Here is a 22,872-nt window from a genome sequence, read left to right as displayed (position 1 = left end):
TTTTTTTTTTAATTACAGTAAGAAACATGTCTCAAAGAACTTGCTTGGAAAACAAACATTGCCCAACACCACATAGAGTTTGTGAGGGTTTTTTTTTTTTTTTTTTTGGTTCTTTTTTTTCCAGAAAAGTCAGCTGCTTGGCAGAGGTCCAAGTTTCAAGTTTCCTAAATGCTGATGGTGGCCTTGAACGCAGGCCAGGATGTCTGTCCAGCAGCGTATAAATCTCGGCTGCCTGGGCCTTGCTGCATCGTCTGCACACGATGTCCTCAATTAGCAACATGAAGCTGGGCAGCCTCTTCCTCCTGGCCATTCTCCTCACCCTCAACACAAGACTCCAGGCAATTGGTAAGTCTCGTCCCACCTTTCAGAACAAGAGAGTCAGAAAGGGGAAAATCTAGCACTCCTGTGCAGTCTAAAGAGGGGGTGGAGCGGGGATGGGTAAACATGGAGAACAGTCCACATGAGGAGACACCGAGGCACACTTTGATTTTCCCCACGAGTCCCCATGCCAGCATCGCTCTGTGTCTGCCGACCTCCTCTCTCCCTTTCTCCAGAGGCCAGCTCTCCATTTGCACTGCCCTCACCTCCTCCTCTGTCTCTGTTCCATCAGCTTCTGGGTATGTTCCCGGTATCTCTACCCTCTTCTCTCCATTTGCTCCTACCTACAAACAAATACATTTCTGCATTGTTGAGAAACATGCTTCTGAACCCACTTCTGTTTTCTGTCTTTCTTGACAGTTACCAATCACACCTGAGCCCTTCTAATATCGCTTCAACCACCACCACCACTACAATCACCACCAACATCCCCCCTCCAACAATTATCCCCCGACTTCACTCTCCCAAAGCATCAATTTCTTCCTGGTTGACAATCTAATAATTTTTTTCGATAGTCAACCTCCTTGGTATTTCTGCAGAATCTGACATTGTTCATGATTTTTCCATCTGAATCTGTCTTCCATGGCTTCTGTCTTTGCTCTTCCTTTTCTGTGCTTTTGGCTTTCTTTTCCTACACTTCCACAGCCAAAGATGATTTCTCTGGCTATCTTGCTCCCCCCATATAAGCAATGACCAGACTTTGTCAAAGCTTCTTTCACAGTTTCTCTTATAGCCTTTGCAATCTGATTGCCACCACCCTAGTTACATACCTGGACCCTTGCAATACTCTTGGAACTCTTTCTCCTCTAAAACACATGTGTGTTGAATTCCAGCCAACTCTACGCTTGAATGTGAGATTGTTCTTCCCAAAGTGCAGCTCTAATCAGGAGATTGATTTCCTCAAAATGTAAATATATTCTCTTATGTGACAACCTCCTCAACCCCAGACTGTGGAAATCTCCTTAATCCTTGAAAGCCCCAGTGTACTATTTCCATCATAAACATAATGGACACACTCAGTTCTTCTAGACTAGGGCAGTAGTTCTCAAACTTTAATATGACAGGAATTACCCAAGGATCTGGTTAAACTGCAGACTGTGATTCAGGTCTGGGATGGGGTCCAAAATTCTGCATTCTTAACAAGCTTCTAAGTGATGCTGATGACACTGGCCTACAGACCACATTTTGGGTAGGAAGAGGCTCTGCCAATACTTTAGAATCACCCCGGAAGTGTATTAAAAAGCCAAGACCCTCGACTGGACCAATTAAATCAGGCTCTCTGAGGTCTCAAGCTCTGTGTTTGCTTGTGTGTGTTTACTGAGATAAAATTTACCATTTTAAGCTGTACCACTCAGTGGTTTTTAATATATTCACAATGTTGTACAGCCATCACCATCTAATTGCAGACCATTCATCACCCCCTAAAGAAAACCCATACCCATTGTCAAACTCCCTGTTCTTTCCTCCCCACCCCCACCCCCTTCTAATCCACTTTCCATCTGCGAAGCATTTTTCTATTCTAGATATTTCATGTAAAGGAAATTATATAACAATGTGGGCTTTTGTGTCTGGTTTCTTCAACATTTTCAAATTTTATCTAAATTTAGCATATATCAGTACTCCATTCCTTTTTATGGCTGGATCGTATAGCTCTACCAGGTGTGATTTATACATTCATCAGTTGATGGACATTTGTGTTATTTCTACTTTGTGGCTAGTAAGCAAGTTATGCTGCCTTGAGCATTTGTGTATAAATTTTTGTGTGAACATGCTTTCAGTTCCCTTGGGTGGATTTGCAAGGAGTAGAGTTGCTGAGTCATGTGGCAAGTCTATGATTAATTTCTTGAGGAACTGCCAAGCTCTCTTTTCCACAGAGCCTGTACCAGTTTACCCAATATCAATCTGTGAGAGTTCTCAACCCTCCCACATCCTTTCCAACACTTGTTGACACCTGACTATTAATTATAGCCATCATAGTGATTGTGGGATATCTTACTGTGATACCTCATTGTGGTTTCAATGTGCATTTTGCTAGTGATTAATGTGATTAATGATATTGGGTGCTTTTTCATATGCTTAATGTTCATTTGTATGTAATCTGTTCAAGAAATGTCTAATCAAGCCCTCCCTTTGCAAGATGGGAGGGTTTGTCCTTTTCTTGCTGAATTGTAGGAATTCATTATATATTCTGGATTGTTGTCATTGTTTGGTTGCTAAGATGTGTCTGACCCTTTTGCAACCTCATGGACTATAGCCCACCAGGCTCCGCTGTTCATGGGATTTCCCAGGCAAGAATACTAGGGTGGATTGCCATTTCCTTCTCCAGGGGATCTTCCTAACCCAGGGAACCAACCCATGTCTCCTGCGCTGCAGTCAAATCGTTCACCACTGAGACACCTTAGAAGCATGCTTTAGACATTTGACCCTTATCAGACATATGATTTGCAAATATTTTCTCCCACTCTGTGAATTTTCTTTCCATTTTCTTGACAGTGTTCTTTAATGCACAAGAGATTTTAATTTTTTGAGGACCAACTTATATGCCTCTTTTTTTGCTTTTGTTTAGGGTGTCATATTTAAGAAACCATTGCCCAATCCAAGGTCACAAAGATTTATACCTATGTTTCCTCCTACGAGCTTTATAGTTTAACCTTTACATTTAGGTCTTTGATCCATTTTGAGTGAATTTTTGTACATGTGTGTGTATACTGTACTCACTCAGTCGTGTCTAACTCCCTGCGACCCCATGGACTATAGTCCAACAGGCTCCTCTGTCCATGGACTTCTCCAGGCAAGAATACTGCAATGCGTAGCCATTCCCTTCTCCAGGGGATCTTCCTGACCCAGGGATTGAGTCCAGGTCTCTCAAATTGCAGGTAGACTCTTCACTGTCTGAGCCACCAGGGAAGCGCATACTATAGGTGTGTATGTATGTATACATATGATTTGAGGCAGTAATCCCAATTTATTCTTTTGCATGTGGATGTCCATTTTCTCAGCACCATTTACTAAAAAGACCATTCTTTCCCCATTGGATGGTCTTTGTCAATGTGCGTGACTGTATTTGTGAGTTCAAATCCCAGCTAATTCTCTAGCACAGTAATCACTAAACCACTCCTATCTAGTCTTTGCAGTCCCTTTCTCGTGTCACTTATTATTAAAGATGCATAGTGTTGTGAACTGTGGCTATTTCAGAGAAAACTTGATTTCCCATCCTAGTTTTAATCTGCCCTGTTGATATGAAAACTAAACGTCCCAATTTCCTGAAACATCTAGTCCTGTTCCTTACACAGAGTTGATATTTTTCTTAGAATAAGTTAATGAATTAGAAACAAGGGAATGAATGAATGAGTAAATGAACCATGAGCAAATGAATGAATGGTTGGATATTGACGAAGAGTTGTGGTCCCCAGTTTTCCTCCACAAATTGGTAAAAGCTGATTAAATCCTAAAATGTCAGACATACTGGCTCTGGAAGAATCTCTAGTCCATCTCAGCATCAGCATCAGCTGGAGCCCTCATTAAAATATACAAGTATAGGCTCAACCCTGGAGAAGCTGAGTAATTAGGCCTGAAGAGGTCCTACTATCCGTAGTTCATTTTAAAGATGCTTGTTATCATCGGCCACATTTGGGAGTCACTCATCTACTAGCCAGAGAAGGCAATGGCAGCCCACTCCAGTACTCTTGCCTGGAAAATCCCATGGATGGAGGAGCCTGGTGGGCTGCAGTCCATGGGTCACTAAGAGTCAGATGACTGAGCGACTTCACTTTCACTTTTCACTTTCATGCATTGGAGAAGCAAATGGCAACCCACTCCAGTGTTCTTGCCTGGAGAATCCCAGGGACGGGGGAGCCTGGCGGGCTGCCGTCAATGGGGTCGCACAGAGTCGGACACGACTGAAGTGACTTAGCAGCAGCAGCAGCAGCAGCAGCATCTACTAGCCTCTCTTTACTTGCTCAAACCACAACACCAGACAACCTCCATTTACAGAGTATAAAAGTGAGATTGGAAGAGATTCATAATGTGATGGCAGAGGCAGGTCAACCCTGTGGCAGGAACCACAGTGAGAATTCTCTTGGTGGTGGTGATATACTCGTGGTGGAGGTGTTATTCTTTTGCCCAAGTCTTTGATCAGCTTCCAGGGTTGCCTCCGTCTTTAAACTCTGTCTCCAGGAGTATCAAAGAGCCACACTGAGACTTTTTGAGGAATCTGAATCCAATAAATTCTCATCTGAAGTAATTTCTTGACCTTTAGGGGCTCTACTCTGTATTCAAGGTTAATTTCACTGAGTTGTATAGCAAAAAGGACATGTGCTTTAAAAGGAAATGTCTCTGAATTGAAATCCAAATATTCCTGCAAATCCTTCAGATATTATTTGATGGAAGGGTCAGATGAGTTTCTCTGTGAGTTCATGTTTAAACAATGAAGACCTAGATCAAAGTGCATCCTGATGTTATTAGGTCATGGTCATTTACAACATAAATATTCACGGTATTTAAGTGTCTCAACCCAGTCTTTTCTGACCGTGAAGGTGTCTGTGAGGAGCAGTGCCGAGAAGACCGGGACTGCGCGGCAGGAGAGAAGTGCGTCAGCAATGGCTGTGGCCACGTGTGCTCACCAGCCCCGCAAGCAAGTAAGGCTGAGCGCCCTGCCCGATGTCCTGGGATTAAAAGGACTATGCACTTGGTCCTTCCCAACCTTTCAACAAATGTTCAATAGTAATTTATCTTGACTACAGTTTTGAATGTTTTCAACATAAAACATTCAAAGGATGGGGTGTTCTTTGAACTCCTTCATCATGGTACCATTGCATTCAGTCCTTCTCAATTTTTTCCAGCACAGTCATTTTCAGTTCAGTTCATTTGCTCAGTCATGTCTGACTCTTTGTGACCCGGTGAATAGCAGCATGCCAGGCCTCCCTGTCCATCACCAACTCCCAGAGTTTACACAAACTCATGTCCATCGAGTCAGCGATGCCATCCAACTATCTCATTCTCTGTTGTCCCCTTCTCCTCCTGCCCCCAGTCCCCCCAGCGTCAAGGTCTTTTCCTATGAGTTAACTCTTCACATGTGGTGGCCAAAGTGTTGGAGTTACAGCTTCAGCATCAGTCCTTCCAAAGAACACCCAGGACTGGTCTCCTTTAGGATGGACTGGTTGGATCTCCTTGCAGTCCAAGGGACTCTCAAGAGTCTTCTCCAACACCACAGTTCAAAAGCATCAGTCGCTTTACCACCACCCCCCCAAATATATATCTAGGTTGGAAAGCAAGACTCCACAACCAAAGCTATAGAAACCACCATTACCCAGAGAAACATCACTGTTGGTCATTCCACACTTACTCTGTCCGTGTGTATGGATGTGTTAGTGATTGCACATTTTTAATTCATTAAGATATTTAGCCTTTACAATTTTGACTGGCACTGTATTAAATTTCAGTTTGGGAAAGAAAATGATATCTTTAAAACACCGTATCTTTTCATCCAAGAACATGGCATCTCTCTGCATTTATGAGATAGTTAATTTTTTTTTCTTTGTTGTATCATATAGGTTTTTGCACATAAGTAGATAGATGTAGTTCTAGGGAGTTGATGGTTTTTGAATGATACTGTAAAGGCATTTGAAGTATTTATTCTGAGATTGTAAGAGAAGAGCTTTTAACCACATATTTCTGCTCATCAGCCATCTGTAGCATCGAGTGCAGTGAAGACAGGGATTGTGGGAGAGGAAAAGAGTGCATCCAGGATGGCTGTCGGCGAATCTGCTCCCCGCTGATGAGTGTAGGTGAGTCCTGACTCTCTCCACCCTGCTCTGTCCTGAAAAAGTTAAGTGCATGACGTGATCTGATCTGGCACAATTGTGTGGTCATCCAGAGAAACAAACCAGAATGCTGAGGTGTTTATGATGATCACTGTATCTGGAGTCACTTGTCTCATGCAGCCTCTCTTCACTTGCCCAGGCCATACATCACTCACCCAGCTACAGATGATAAAAGTGAGCCAGAAAGAGATGAATCGTGAGCAGGGCAGAAGCAGGTCAGCCCTGTAGCAGGACCCACAATGGTGGTGGTGATGTGATTGTTGGTTGCGATGTTCTTTTGCCAAAGGTTTTGATGCAACTTCCAGGGCTGCCTCCGTCTTTAAATTCTGTCTCCCTGAGTATCAAAAATTCACACTGAGACCTTCTTTAGGGATTAGAATCCAGTAAATACTTGCATCAAAAATAATTTTTGGACCTTTAGGGGCTCAACTCTATATTCAAGGTTAATTTCACTGAACTGATTAGAAAAAGGCACATGTGCTTTAAAGGCAAAGAACCCGGAATTCAAGTCCCAACTCTGCCATGGACCAGATAATCTCTCAACGGCCTCATCTATAAAATACCAAAAATAAAACCTACTGGTTAAAGATCATTGGGGTTACCATTAACCTGCTTTCCTTGCATCTTTCTTTCCTACAAAGACTTCAGTCCTAAGGAATTACTCCAAATACCCCTGGCAAATACCTTAGCTATTATTTGCTGTTAGGGTCAGATGAGGTTCTATGTGAGATCATATTTAAACAGTGAAGTCCTAGATCAAAGTATATGCTGCTATTGTTATGCCATGATCATTTATAAGTATTTATTTAGTTTAAGAGTCTCAGCCCAGTCTTCTCTGACCGTGAAGGTGTCTGTGAGGAGCAGTGCCGAGAAGACCGGGACTGCGCGGCAGGAGAGAAGTGCGTCGGCAATGGCTGTGGCCACGTGTGCTCACCAGCCCCGCAAGCAAGTAAGGCTGAGCGCCCTGCCCGATGTCCTGGGCTTAAAAGGACTATGCACTTGGTCCTTCCCAACCTTTCAGCAAATGTTCAGTAGTAATTTATCTGGAGTATGGTTTTGAATGTTTTCAACATAAAACATTCAAAGGATGGGGTGTTCTTTGAACTCCTTCATCACGGTACCATTGCATTCAGTCCTTCTCAGTTGTCTCCAGCACAGTCACTTGACCACCCCCCAAATACATATCTATGGCTGGAAAACAAGGCTCTACAACCAAAGCTATAGAAACAAATAAATGGAACCCACACTCCCTTTGCCAGAGAAACACCATTGTTGGTCATTCTACACTTACTATGTCCGTATGTATGGACATGTTAGTGATTGCACATTTTTAACTCATTATGATATTTAGCCATCCCTCAGCACTTTTCAGTTTTAACTGTTTATTATGGGAAATCTATGTACAAAGCAGACAGATTGGTAGAATGATACACTATGTACCCGTCACCCAACCATTGTCCTCAGGTGGTCATTCTTCCTCCATGTCTAATCCCATCCACTTCCCGTCATCCCTGTTATTTTCAGCTTCCAGGCATTATTTTATCACATTCTGCATGTTTCTCTAAAAGAGATGTAGAAGGTTTATCTTACCTGTTCGGTTGTTATTTTATTTACTGTTGTAGATGTATTTATTCGACACATAGTCTTTCATTATACAACCTATTTTATTTCTGCAACCTGTCTATCCTTTTCCCTCTCTCTTATTACATGTTTTGCATTTCGAAAGCTTTATGGTTCTTCTTCTAATAGGTACCTTATATCAAGGCTTTAGAGTACTATCTATGATCCCCACCCTTTTTTTTATTATTGCCTATAGATTTCCTAGTATGGTTAATAGTAAATATTAGTATGCTGCTGCTGCTACTGCTGCTAAGTTACTTCAGTCATGTCCAACTCTGTGTGACCCCATAGATGGCAGCCCACCAGGCTCCCCGTCCCTGGGATTCTCCAGGCAAGAACACTGGAGTGGGCTGCCATTTCCTTCTTCAATGCATGAAAGTGAAAAGTGAAAGTGAAGTTGCTTAGTCGGGTCCAAACCTCAGCGACACCATGAACTGCAGCCCACCAGGCTCCTCCATCCATGGGATTTTCCACACAGGAGTACTGGAGTGGGGTGCCATTGCCTTCTCTGAAATATTACTATAGCCATAGTAAATAGTAGATAATAAAAATAGCTCATTTCCTTCTTACCTTCCTCCCCACTTCTCTATCCCCAACAGTTAAGTTTAAGAAATATCCTTGCATTGGCACTGAATCTTGTTAAGGTACTTATCAAGCCTACTCTGCTTTTCATATGTTCTTTCCTTGTCCTTCCTGATATTCAATAGGTATATTGTCCCAGCATATAGTTAGTTCATAGACTGTCTTCATAGTACATTCAATTCAGTTCAGTCACTCAGTCGTGCTCGACTCTTTAGGAGCCCATGGACTGCAGCACGCCAGGCCTCCCTGTCCATCACCAACTCCCGGAGCTTACCCATTGAGTCGGTGATGCCATCTACCATCTCATCCTCTGTGATCCCCTTCTCCTCCCACCTTCAATCTTTCCCAGCATCAGGGTCTTTTCCAATGAGTCAGCTCTTCGCATCAGGTGGCCAAAATATTGGATTTTCAGCTTCAACCTCAGTCCTTCCAATTAACACCCAGGACTGATATCCTTTAGAATGGACTGGTTGGATCTCCTTGCAGTCCCAGGGACTCTCAAGAGTCTTTTCCAACATGACAGTTCAAAAGCATCAGTTCTTCAGTGCTCAGGTTTCTTTATGGTCCAACTCTTACATCCATACATGGCTACTAGATAAACCATAGCCTTGACCAGACGGACCTTTGTTGACAAAGTAATGTCTCTGCTTTTTAATATGTTGTCCAGGTTGGTCATAACTTTCCTTCCAAGGAGTAAGTGTCTTTTAATTTCATGGCTACAATCACCATCTGCAATGATTTTGGAGACCAAAAAAATAGTCAGCCACTGTTTCCACTGTTTCCCCATCTATATGCCATGAAGTGATGGATTGGATGCCATGATCTTCGTTTTCTGAATGTTGAGCTTTTAAGCCAACTTTTTCACTCTCCTCTTTTACTTTCATCAAGAGGCTCTTTAGTTCTTCTTCACTTTCTGCCATAAGGGTGGTGTCATCTGCCACTCCCCAAATATATATCTATGGCTGGAAAGCAAGACTCTACAACCAAAGCTATAGAAACAAATAAATGCAACCCACACTCCCTTTGCCCAAAGAAACATCACTGTTGGTCATTCCATACGTACTCTGTTGTGTGTATGGACATGTTAGTGAATGCACATTTTTAACTCATTAAGATATTTAGCCTTCCCTCAGTGCATTTCAGTTTTAACTTTTTATTACAGGCAATCTATGTACAAAGCAGACAGATTGGTAGAATGATACACCATGTACCCATCACCCAACCATTGTCAACGTGTGGTCTTTCTTCCTTCACGTCTAATCCCACCCACTTCCCCCATCCCTGTTATTTTCAGATTCCAGGCATTATTTTATCACATATTAATTCTACATATATCTTTAAAAGATGTATAAGCTTTATCTTACCTGTTTGGTTGTTATTTTATTTACTGTTGTAGATGTATTTGTTAGACACATAGTCTTTCATTAAATAACCTATTTTATTTCTGCAAAGGGATAGATTTATATCTATCACTTTCCCTTTCTCTTATATGTTCTGCATTTAGAAAGCTTTATGCTTTTTGTTCTTATATATATCTTATATCAAGACCTTAGAGTATTAACCGTGGTCCCCACCCTTTTTTATTATTGCCTATAGATTTCCTACTATAAGTAATAGTCATAATAAAATTAGCTCATTTCCTTCTTTCCTTCCTCCCCACTTCCCTATCCCAAGCAGTTAAGTTTAAGCAATATCCTTGCATTTGCACTGAATCTTGTTAAGGTACTTATCAAGCTTACTCTGCTTTTCGTATGTTTTTCCTTTGTCCTTCCTGATATTTAATAGGTATATAGTCACAGCCCAGAGAGGGTTCATAGAGTCTCTTCATATTATTGAGTCTTAATTCTTCTGTAAGTATGTATTTAATGACTTTACTAGCCCCGGTTTTCCTATCTCTCCACTCCTTTGGTTGGCTGGCAGTCAACCTCTAGTGGGTTCCTTAGGAAGCTCTCGTAGGAATGATGTCCCCAGGCTTCTCCACCAGTCACCTCATCGCTTTCCTCGGATTTCTGCTCAGATGCAGACACCTCATTGGTCTGGTGGAAGGTGGTGTTTTGTCTCCTTCCATGCACTCATATTTTGGAGTTTGAGGGGATATCTTGTTTTGCAGATTTGTTGTCTATGTGTTTTGAATTGTGCTATTTTGATTGCTCTGTTTTTCTGGGGAGATTTTAGAAGGTTCAAAAACTATCCCAATCTGCACAATTAAAACAGAGGTCCCAGAATCTGACATTATTTTTGTCTCACAACTTCCAATTATCTCCTTTATGAAGTGTCTGCTGAATCCTTTTCCCCATTTTTCTCCTAGTTTATGAATTGTTACTATTGACTTGTAAGGAACTCCTGATCCAAACTGTTTGTTGTATATATGTATTATAAACTTTTTCTCTCAATGAGGCTTGTCTTTTCTCTGTCTTAATGTTGTCATTCAATGAAGGAAAGTTCATAATTTAAATGAGATTCCATCTACCTATCTATTTTCATGGTCAGTAATGTTTCTGAAAAATTTAAGAAATATTTGCCTATCCCGAGGTCTTGAAGCTATCTTTTATAGCATTTTCTAGAAGCTTTATTGCTTTACCTTTCCCTTAGATCTATAACTCACTTGAACAGATTTGTTGTGTGGTGTGAGGCAGGAAACAAGGTTTCTTTTTTTTCATACAGAGAGCCCAGGTCATCCAACCACATTTCAGTCCTACAAGTTTACTAAACTTATCTCCATTCCTATCTTGATAATTATTGGTTTTGGTGAACTTTTGTATAAAATTTCAGAGTCAGCTTGTCTATTTTTGTGACAAATCCTTCTACAATTTTGAGTGGGACTGTATTAAATTTCAGTTTGGGACAGAAACTGATATCTTTAAAACACTGTATCTTTTTATCCATGAACATGGTATCTGCCTGCATTTATAAGATTCTTAAATTTTTTTCTTTGTTGTATCATATAGTTTTCTGCACATAACTAGATAGATGTAGTTCTAGGGAGTTGATGGTTTTTGAATGATACTGTAAAGGCATTTGAAGTATTTATTCTGAGATTGTAAGAGAAGAGCTTTTAACCACGTATTTCTGCTCATCAGCCATCTGTAGCATCGAGTGCAGTGAAGACAGGGATTGTGGGAGAGGAAAAGAGTGCATCCAGGATGGCTGTCGGCGAATCTGCTCCCCGCTGATGACTGTAGGTGAGTCCTGACTCTCTCCACCCTGCTCTGTCTTGGAAGAGTTAAATGCATCATGTGATCTGATCTGGCACAATTGTGTGGTCATCCAGAGAAACAAACCAGAATGCTGAGGTGTTTATGATGATCACTGTATCTGAAGACACTTGTCTCGCGCAGCCTCTCTTCACTTGCCCAGGCCATACATCAGTCACCCAGCTACAGATGATAAAAGCGAGCTGAAGAGAGATGAACCGCGAGGAGGGCCGAAGCAGGTCAGCCCTGCGGCAGGACCCACAGTGAGAATTCTCTTGGTGGTGGTGATGTGATTGTTGGTTGAGATGTTGTTCTTTTGCCAAAGGTTTCGATGCAGCTTCCAGGGCTGCCTCCATGTTTTAATTCTGTCTCTATGAGTACCAAAAAGTCACATCGAGACCTTTTTTAGGGATTAGAATCCAGTAGGTCCTCTACTTGCATCGGAAATAATTTCTGGATTTAGGGGCTCCACTCTATATTCAAAGTTAATTTCACTGAATTGTATAGAAAAAGGCATATGTGCTTTAAGGCAAAGAACCAGACTTGAGGTCTGGTTGAACTTGAACCGGACTTCAAGTCCCAACTCTGCCATGGACCAGACAATCTCTCAATGGCCTCATCTATAAAACACCGAAAATAAAACCTACTGGTTAAAGATCATTGGGGTTACCATTAACCTGCTTTCCTTGCAGCTTTTTTTCCTAAGACTTCAGTGCTAAGGCATTTCTCCAAACACCCCTGCAAATACCTCAGCTATTATTTGCTGTTAGGGTCAGCTGAGGTTCTGTGTGAGGTCATATCTAAACAGCAAAGTCTAGATCTAAGTATACGTAGCTGTTGTTATGCCATGGTCATTTAAGCATTTATTTAGCTTAAGAGTCTCAGCCCAGTCTTTTCTGACCGTGAAGGTGTCTGTGAGGAGCAGTGTCGAGAGGACCAGGACTGCGCGGCAGGAGAGAAGTGCGTCGGCAATGGCTGTGGCCGCATGTGCTCACCAGCCCCGCAAGCAAGTGAGGCTGAGCGCCCTGCTCAATGTCCTCATCCCAGCAGGCATATATGCTTTGTTCTGCCCACCTTTTCAACAATTGTTCAATAGCAATTAACTCTTGAGTATGGTTTTGAACAGTTTCATCATTAAATATTTTTAAAAAGGAGATCTTTTGGACTCTTCCATCACAATCTCATTGCATTCCGTAAGTCAACTTTTTTTCAGCTGGACCCTTCTTTTTAAGAACAAGTCTTCTCTTTATCCTCTTCCCCCCAAATATATATTTATGGTTGCAAAACAAGACTCTACATCTAAAACAATGTAACCATATAAATGACACCCACAATATCATCACCCAGAGAAACATCATTGTTAATCTTTCTACACTTACTCTCTCTGTGTATGAACATGTTAGTGATTGCACATTTTTTTACTCATTAAGGTATTTTGAACGTCCCTAAGCAGATTTCAGTGTCACTTTTCATTTCGGGAAATTCTTCACACAAAGCAGACACATTGTGAAATGATAGACCATGTACCCATCACCCAGCTTCAACCATTATCAACATGTGGTCATCCTTCTTTCAGATCTAATCCCACCCACCTCCCCTCATCCCCTGATATTTTTAAGCAAATTCCAGACGTCATTTAATACATATTATTTCTATATACATCTCTGAGAGAGATACATGAGGTTTATCTTACCTTTTTGGTTGCCATTTTATTTAGTGTTGTGAATGTATTTATCAGATGTATAGTCATTGATCATATAGCCTATTTTATTTCTGTCATCTGTCTCTCCTTTTCCCTGTCTCTTACTGTGTGCTTTGCATTTAGAAAGCTTTATGGGTTTTGTTCTGATAGTTACCTTATACCAAGACCGTAGAGTACTACCCTTTGCTATTGTTCAGTTGCTGAGTTGTGTCCAACTGTTTGCAACCCCATGGACTGCAACATGCCAGGCTTCCCTGTTCTTCACTATCTCCCAGAGTTTCCTCAAACTCATGTCCATTGAGTCGGTGATGCCATCCAACCATCTCATCCTCTGTCACCCCCTTCTCCTCTTGCCCTCAATCTTGCCCAGGCTCAGGGTCTTTTCTAATGAGTTAACTCTTCACATCGGGTACCCAAAGTGTTGGAGCTTCAGCTTCAGCGTCAATCCTTCCAATGAATATTCAGGGTCGATTTCCTTTAGGATAGACTGGTTTGATCTCCTTGCAGTCCAAGGGACTCTCAAGAGTCTTCTCTTCTGCCCCCCTCTTTTTAAATTATCATCTATAGGTTTCCTACTATGAGTTACAGACATAACAAAATTAGCTGATTTCCTCCTTTCCTTCCTCTCCACTCCTCTGCCCCAGCAGCTGAATTTAAGCAGTATCCTTTCATTTCCCCTGAATCAAGTTAGGTTACTTACCAAGCTTACTCTGCCTTTTGTATGTTCTTTCCTTTGTCCTCCCTGATTTTTAACAGGTGGATTGTCAAAGCATATAGCAATTTCATAGACTCTCTCCAATAGACCACTACTGAATCTAAATTTTTCACGTGAAATACATACTTACTGCAGAAAAGGCAGAAACTACAGAACAAATTGTGCTTCCCAGGTGGTGCTAGCAGTAAAGAACCCCCACCCCCACCCCGCAGCCAATGCAGGAGACATGAGAGACATAGGTTCAATCCCTGGATTGGGAAGATACCCCGGAGGCGGTGTTCTTGCCTGGAGAATCCCACAGACAGAGGAGCCAGGCAGGCACAGTCCATAGGGTCGCAAACAGTAGGACAGGACTGAAGCAACTTAGCATGCCTGCGCAGAACAAACTGATGAAAGATGTCCCTATACTCTTATTACCTGGAGATAAACAGAGTAACATGTACATTCATATTCTTCCACATATATACTCAGGGGGTATGGTGCCAAATAATCATGGCATCACCCTCCACAAATATATTTTTTAAATTTCCTTTATCTTTTTTTTTTTTTTTTTTTTAATTTTTATTTTTATTTTTTATTTTTTTTAATTTTAAAATCTTTAATTCTTACATGTGTTCCCAATCCTTTATCTTTTAACACTCAATAATATGTAGTGAGTAGTTTGCCGCAAGCATGGACATGTGTTATACAACTTTTTTTTTTAAGACTTCAAAGCATTTTTATTGTAATATGCCACATTTTGTTTACTAATCCTTAATCAATGGGCTTTTCAACTTCTCTAATACTTTTCTATCAAAGGATCCCCTTGGAACTAAATCTTTACGTGTATAACTTGATTCTTTCCTTAGGAAACATTCCTAGAAGTGATATTGCTGACTCAAAGGGCATGTATGTTCACTTGATTTCTTTTAAATTCAAATATACTTGGCTAATTTTCTTTTCTAAGGATGTATTGTTTAGGTCAAAAAGTTTCATGAACTTTAAAATGCTGCATATAGTTTAAGTTTTCACTGTTTGACAATGATAATAATTTCATATGAGTTTATTGTTTTAAACTACATGCAATTATAAAACAACATGAGTGATGTTTATGAAATACAGTTCTTAGGGATTATTTCAATGATCCTTTGCAATGAGTTGGCATCCCAAAGAATAGGAAAAGAGGGAAAAACCCATATTTGACAACCCCTCTGTGTCAGGCCTTTTCAAAGTTCATTCTTATGTTTAATCTTGAGAACTTTAGGTATGAAAGACGTAGGTATTCGTCTCACCTCCATTTTCCAGATGAGGAAACTTAAAAATGAACCAAATATATTTTGTTCCTCTTTCTCGTTTTACCTTGATTTGTGCCCACCCTCTTCTTTAAGTCGCTTGGCTCACACTGCAGACAGTGACACCAAGGGGTGCCTTAACAGCGCTCCCAGCTGTTGTCCCCCCTTCAGGAAGGGCGATGCCGGAGCGCCTGGCTCGGGAGCTAGGTCTGTAGTGTGAGCTACGGTGGCGCCATCTGCTGGCTGCCACTGACCATTGCATGACCTCCCCAGTGATAACATCAGCTGAGTTCAGTCGCTCAGCCGTGTCCCACTCTGCGACTCCATGTATCGCAGCAAGCCAGGCCTCCCCGTCCATCACCAACTCCCGGAGTTCACTCAAATTCACGTCCATCGAGGCGGTGATGCCATCCAGCCATCTCATCCTCTGTCGTCCCCTTCTCCTCCTGCCCCCAATCCCTCCCAGCATCAGACTTTTTTCCAATGAGTCAACTCTTCACATGAAGTGGCCAAAGTACTGGAACTTCAGCTTTAGCATCATTCCTTCCAAAGAAATCCCAGGGCTGATCTCTTTCAGAATGAACTGGTTGGATCTCCTTGCAGTCCAAGGGACTCTCAAGAGTCTTCTCCAACACCACAGTTCAAAAGCAGCAATTCTTCCGCGCTCAGTTTTCTTCACAGTCCAACTCTCACATTCATACATGACCACTGGAAAAACCATAGCCTTGACTAAATGGACTTTTGTTGGCAAAGTAATGTCTCTGCTTTTGAATATGCTATCTAGGTTGGTCATAACTTTCCTTACAAGGAGTAAGGGTCTTTTAATTTCATGGCTGCAATCACCCTCTGCAGTGATTTTGGAGCCCCCCAAAATAAAGTCTGACACTGTTTCCACTGTTTCCCCATCTATTCCCCATGAATGATGGGATCAAATGCCATGATCTTCGTTTTCTGAATGTCGAGCTTTAAGCCAACTTTTTCACTCTCCACTTTCACTTTCATCAAGAGGCTTTTTAGTTCCTCTTCACTTTCTGCCATGAAGGTGGTGTCATCTGCATATCTGAGGTTATTGATATTTCTCCCGGCAATCTTGATTCCAGCTTGTGCTTCTTCCAGCCCAGCATTCCTCATGATGTACTCTGCATATAAGTTAAATAAGCAGGGTGACAATATACAGCCTTGACGTACTCCTTTTCGTATTTGGAACCAGTCTGTTGTTCCATGTCCAGTTCTAACTGTTGCTTCCTGAACTGCATATAGGTTTCCCAAGAGGCAGGTCAGGTGGTCTGGTATTCCCATCTCTTGAAGATTTTCCACAGTTTCTTGTGATCCACACAGTCAAAGGCTTTGGCATAGTCAATAAAGCAGAAATAGATGTTTTTCTGGAACTCTCTTGCTTTTTCCATGATCCAGCAGATGTTGGCAAATAGATCTCTGGTTCCTCTGCCTTTTCTAAAACCAGCTGGAACATCTGGAAGTTCACACTTCACCTATTGCTGAAGCTTGGCTTGGAGAATTTTGAGCATTACTTTACTAGTGCGTGAGATGAGTGCAATTGTGTGGTAGTTTGAGCATTCTTTGGCATTGCCTTTCTTTGGGATTGGAATGAAAACTGACCTTTTCCAGTCCTGTGGCCACTGCTGAGTTTTCCAAATTTGCTGGCATATTGAGTGAAGCACTTTCACAGCATCATCTTTCAGGATTTGAAAGAGCTCAACTGGAATTCCATCACCTCCACTAGCTTTGTTCGTAGTGATGCTTTCTAAGGCCCACTTGACTTCACATTCCAGGATGTCTGGCTCTAGGTGAGTAATCACACCATCGTGATTATCTGGGTCGTGAAGATCTTTTTTGTATAGTTCTTCTGTGTATTCTTGCCACCTCTTCTTAATATCTTCAGCTTCTGTTAGGTCCAGACCATTTCTGTCCTTTATCGAGCCCGTCTTTGCATGAACTATTCCCTTGGTATCTCTAATTTTCTTGAAGAGATCTCTAGTCTTTCCCATTCTGTTGTTTTCCTCTATTTCTTTGCATTGATCACTGAAGAATGCTTTCTTATTTCTTCTTGCTATTCCTTGGAACTCTGCATTTAGATGCTTATATCTTTCCTTTTCTCCTTTGCTTTTCACTTCTCTCCTTTTCACAGCTATTTGTAAGGCATCCTCAGACAGCCATTTTGCTTTTTTGCATTTCTTTTTCTTGGGGATGGTCTTGATCCCTGTCTCCTGTACAATGTCATGAACCTCTGTCCATAGTTCATCAGGCACTCTGTCTATCAGATCTAGTCCCTTAAATCTATCTCTCACTTCCACTGTATAATCATAAGGCATTGGATTTAGGTCATACCTGAATGGTTTACTGGTTTTCCCCACTTTCTTCAATTTCAGTCTGAATTTGGCAATAAGGAGTTCATGATCTGAGCCACAGTCTGCTCCCGGTCTTGTTTTTGCTGACTGTATAGAGCTTCTCCATCATTGGCTGCAAAGGATAGAATCAATCTGATTTCGGTGTTGACCATCTGGTGATGTCCGTGTGTAGAGTCTTCTCTTGTGCTGTAGGAAGAGGGTGTTTGCTATGACCAGTGAGTTCTCTTGGCAAAACTCTTAGCCTTTGCCCTGCTTCATTCTATATTCCAAGGCCAAATTTGCCTGTTACTCTGGTTCTATGAAGACCTACAAGACCTTTTAGAACTAACACCCCCCCAAAAAAATTCATAACATAGTGCTGGCTAAAGCAGATAAGGTAGAAATGTCTGTAGACCTCACCTTTGCATTTTATCTTCATTACACCTTCAAGAAGAAAATCTTATTACCCACATTTCAAGTGCTTGGAATCTGGGCCTCAGGGAGATTATGTGCTCCTCCTATATCAGGCAGTTAATAAAAGGCAGCGGCAGTCTCTTCATATCCAATGCCAGAGTACTTCCCAGATCACGCTGCCTCCCAAAGAAGTAACAATGAAGGGACATCCACGTGGCCTGTATTTCCTCCACATTCAAACTATAAGGAAAAAACCCACCCTGCATCTTTGCATGAAGTGGCCACAAGTGTGTGTCCCTGGCGTGGCAGCTGCTGTCCACACTCTGGCTCATTCTCACAGCCACACTGCCTGCTTAGGACATCTCCTTCCTGCTCAGATCTTCTTGTCCTGTTCTCTGCAAGGCCAACTGGAGCAGCTGCCTCTGTCCCAGGGCGGGTGTTTTGCCACATCTGGCTGGCTGATGGAGTTTCCCCTGGGACTCCCCTCCTGACCCGCAGAGCCCCAGTCTGTGGAGCTAGGACAGGAGGCCCTGGGGCTTCTGATGGGGAAGGCTAGTCCTGGGGCTGACATCATTGTCCTGGCTCACATGAGAACATGGCTGCTAGCTCCAGAGAGCCTTCAGAGCAGTAGAGGGTAACGAGGAGGCTTGCAGTCACACAGACTGCATTCAAACCCTGGCCCCTCCTTTTCCCAGCTCTGAGATGGCTGCAAGTTACTCATCCTAAAACAAGGATAATAGTCCCTATCTAACAGGGTCATTCTAAGGATTAAGTGAGATTATGCTAAATATGTAGCCAGGTGCCTGGCACTTAGTCAGTGCTCAATAAATGGTAGCCCAGAAACAAGTGAAGGGTGAGTGCCAGATGTGCAACTTCCCCGAGGATCCCTTGGTCAGGAGGGAGCATTTGCACAGGCAGACATCCGCTTGGCTTTTGGCTGGGCCACTAAGGATGGATGGAAATCACCACAAGCTCAAATGTCACCGCTGGGAGAATGAGAAAAAGGCCTCTTGCGGTGGACAGAGTCCAGTGGGTGCTCAGTTTGGCGACCAACTACATTTATCCATATGGAAAAATTGCCCTTCTCTCTGGGTGGAGGCAGTGCCCAGGTGGAAGGCTTCAGGATGAAGATGGGAGGGATTACAGTCCTGCTTATCCTGTCACCAGACATCATTGTAAAATTACGCACAACCTGTAAAGCCATACCTGGCAGCTCTGGGTGGAGTGGATGAGGGGGAAGTGTGAGTGCCTTGATTCCTCATAACATCTTTTTAAGCTGTCGTGTCACACTCATTTCCTAGACATAGAAATTTGAGGTCAGAAAAGTTATGTGACTTGTTAATACATGGCAAAGCTGGTGTCCTCAATCTGAAAAACCCTGAACAATTTTCTGCAGCCTCCCTGCAGGAGGAACTCTTCAAGAGTCACCACTTACCCACTTCTGTCTCTTTCTTCATTTCCTCAAGGCACAGAATGCAGAATAGAAAGGACCCGCATCTGTCATATGGTGGATTCTGTTCTTTTTTCTGAAAGTCCCAACTGCAGCAAGCGAGCCCTGTCCCGGTGGGATTTCCCCACGTCTTGCTGGCTGCCTGCCTTCCTCCACAGCTCCCCTCCCTTCCCTTAGTCAGGATCCACAGCACCGTCCTGAGAAGGTCTTCTGATAGAAGCAGCTTTCTGGGGCTGTCCTCCCGTCCTGGTTCATGAGCGAACACAGATGTTAGTGCTACAGAGAGGCGGCAGCAGTAACGAGGAAGCTTCTTTTCAAATCTTCCTTTTGAAAGATTTGTGTGTCTCAGATTCTGCGTCTGCTTTTTTGTAGCTCGGGGGTCTTGTGGACGTTACTCAAGCTCCCAGCATCTCGGTTTCTGTATATCGAGATTAAGAAGGCCCATCTCCTAGTGATCTTGTGACAAATAAATGAGATCACAGATGTGAGTCACTTGCCTAGAACTGGCACAATAACAAGGGCTTAGTAAATGGTAGGAAAAGACCCTGGCAGCATGGGAGTCAGACATGCGCCTTTCAGAAGATGCCCTTCATCGAAAGGGAGCATCACTCTCATGTGATTGTAAAAAACCAGGATATCCGGAGCTCAAAAATCTCCGGTGAAATCCCAGCCTTGCCATGGGCCCTCCCCTGTTTTCACCTTGGTCTCTGTTTGGAGGACAATGAACAAGCCTTCAGTCCAACCTAGAGACCTGAACACTTTAAAGTGTTTCTATTCAAAGGTTCAAAATTGCCCCATGAGGACACTGTAATTATGCAAAAAGTGTCAGGCAGTCCACATGGTGGTTGATTATCCAGTTTACTCAGTGATGCTATTAAACTGTTTAGTAATTTATTGAGGACAATAGTTTCCACGTGGGCTTGAAAACTTGCAGCGTCTACTATTTGAGGATACTTGGTGTCTGGAAGGATTTACCAACCTCCCGCATTAACTGATTTCTTGACAGATACATAGTCACTGTGGGAAGAAACATCAAATTCTGAGTTCCTGTTATTTTCCAGGCATGTTCTGAGATTGTTGCTTTTCAATCTCAGAAGTAGTAACAGTTATTGTTGTACAGATGAGGGAACCAAGGCTTACAGTAGTGAAAAGACTTACCTGTAGCCACATAGACAATGAGAGAGAACCTGGGTCTGTCTGTGAACCATATTGAAACTAGAATAAGCCCTCTATTGTGGCCTCCAGTTGCACAAATTAGCGTATATCCTATTCTCTTGTATAAAGTATCCTATCATGCATGACATATGTGCTGTGCTACGCTTAGTCGCTCAGTCGTGTCTGATTCTTCACAACTGTAGCCTGCCAGGCTCCTCTGTCCATGGGGATTCTCCAGGCAAGAATACTGGAGTGTGTTGCCCTGCCCTCCTCCAGGGAATCTTCCCAGCCCAGGGATAGAACCCACATTGCAGGCAGATTCTTTACCATCTGAGCCACCAAGGAATCCCTGCATGAACATATGTCTTTTACAATTTAACATGAGTTGTGGACATTTTCCCATGTCCACACAGACAGACTTCATAATTTTAGGATTATATGATGACTAGTGAATACATTTACTTTAATTCATTTAACCAGTTCCCATTTGATGGTCGTTTTATTTGCTTGACATTTTTTTGCTGTTGCCCAGAATGGTATAATGAAAATGATTTTATAGTTTTGTCCATCAGTGGAAATGCTTCCTGTAGAATACATTTCTTAGGAGTGAAACAAAAAGGTCAAGTTTATGAATGTTTGTTTCCATAAACATTCTCTCCCTTTCTCCTCCTCTTTCTCCCTCCCTCTCTCTGCCTCCCCACTCTCTCCTTCCTCTCTGATACTCCTTTCCTTACCCTCTCTTCCTCATTGACCAGGACTTTCCTATTTTCTATGGGATGAGAACTCACATAATCTCCAGCGTCTTCTCTCTGCTCAGATTTCTAAGCCTTGTATAAGCAAAGAGGCGCTTCTGAAATTTAGAAAATCTTTTCTCTCTCAGCAGAGCCTGTTGTCTAATTCAACAAAGCCTAATTCAAAACTCACTGCCAGGCCCTGGCCTTTTTATTTCAGGCTGGTCACAAAGCAGGGGTTGCCACTGACTCCATGAGGTGGTGGTTGTGGGTGGGAATTGGAAAGCCAGAAACTAGGAAGAATCAGGAACAAAAAGATACATGGGATTAGCATCTCTGAATAATATCATCTCTGTTATGTCATGTAGATTGTAAAAGCAGTCTTTAAGCTGTAAAGTTCTATATAGATTGTGAACTTTTTTGCAATAGTAGACATTTTGTAAATTACATAATTTGTTAAAGTGATAAAATGCAGATGGTGCCTCTTAAGAAGGGTTCCATTTATTCTCTGCTGCAGCCCCTTCCTAGTACCTGCTTCTGAGACTGGAGTTTCTGATGCATCTTCTCTCGCAGGCATCTGTGAGTCCCAGTGCTTCAGAGATCGGGACTGTGGAGCTGGAAGACGGTGTGTCAGTGAAGGCTGTAATCGGGTCTGCTCCCCTGCGCCAGAAGCATCAATAGGTAAGACAAAGAGCCCTGCCTGGTTCCCTAACCAGCTGTGCCAGAGCTAACCTTGCCTGGCCTTTTCAAAACTGTGCTGCTGATCAGAAATGAGACAGAAACGCATCTACGTTCTTGGAGTCCCTTCCTCCACTCTTGCCCTTCTAGGGGGAAAACAGGTCAGAGGGCCAGGTGCCCAGCATCTCATCAATAAAGATCCCTTAAAAAGACCCTTAATCATTTCCTTTTTTTTTTAAGTCATACTCATTATATAAAAATCAGAAACTAATGATGAGCCTATATATGTGTGTGTGCATATATATACACACTATGATTATGATATAATTGTTTTACATATATATATATATATATATATATATGGTATGCTTTTACGACTTCCCTGGTGGCTCAGTGGTAGAGTCTGCCTCCCAGTGCAGAATACACAGGTTTGATCCCGGGTCTGGGAAAAACCCCTGGAGAAGGAAATGGCAACCCACTCCACTATTCTTACCTGGGAAATCCCAGGACAGAGGAGCCTGGCGGGCTACAGTCCATGGAGTCAAAAAGAGTTGGACATGACTTAGTGATGGAACAATTGATAGCTTATGGTGAACAGTGTCAGATTCGTGGCGTCCACAGGAGAGAATTTCAATCCAGGGCCAGAGACAAGGCTTGACCACTCAGCTTTTGTGTAGCAGAGCTTTATTACAGTGAAAAAGTGGTAGGCAAAGCTTCTGACATAGACATCAGAAGCGGGTGGAGAGTGTCCCGCTTACTAGTCTGGGTGGGGCTTTATATACTTTTTTGCATTGGTTACTAACAATAGAAAGGTC

At 42.4% G+C, this 22,872-nt stretch overlaps 1 protein-coding gene and 1 long non-coding RNA gene across 2 annotated transcripts in view; both read left to right on the top strand.

Annotated features, from left to right (window-relative positions):
• The first annotated feature begins 204 nt into the window (after positions 1 to 204).
• LOC128064796 (WAP four-disulfide core domain protein 3-like) overlaps positions 205 to 22,872 on the top strand; it is a 31,003-nt gene continuing 8,335 nt past the window's right edge. The window contains exons 1-6 of the mRNA XM_052657755.1: positions 205 to 345; positions 4,914 to 5,015; positions 6,063 to 6,164; positions 7,048 to 7,149; positions 11,483 to 11,584; positions 21,953 to 22,060. Of these exons, the coding sequence (XP_052513715.1) occupies positions 261 to 345; positions 4,914 to 5,015; positions 6,063 to 6,164; positions 7,048 to 7,149; positions 11,483 to 11,584; positions 21,953 to 22,060 (601 nt within the window). The 5' untranslated portion in view covers positions 205 to 260. The remainder of the gene's footprint in view (positions 346 to 4,913; positions 5,016 to 6,062; positions 6,165 to 7,047; positions 7,150 to 11,482; positions 11,585 to 21,952; positions 22,061 to 22,872) is intronic.
• LOC128064811 (uncharacterized) lies at positions 11,601 to 14,999 on the top strand. The gene is made up of 3 exons (XR_008201018.1): positions 11,601 to 11,835; positions 12,505 to 12,789; positions 14,862 to 14,999. It is a non-coding gene; the product is annotated as an uncharacterized LOC128064811 (long non-coding RNA).

The sequence above is a fragment of the Budorcas taxicolor genome, chromosome 19 (genome assembly GCF_023091745.1).
Source record: "Budorcas taxicolor isolate Tak-1 chromosome 19, Takin1.1, whole genome shotgun sequence".
In the NCBI taxonomy this organism is placed as follows: Eukaryota; Metazoa; Chordata; class Mammalia; order Artiodactyla; family Bovidae; genus Budorcas; species Budorcas taxicolor.
The sequence above is the reverse complement of the archived record's forward strand: the minus strand, read 5'-3'. Positions and strand labels throughout refer to the sequence as shown.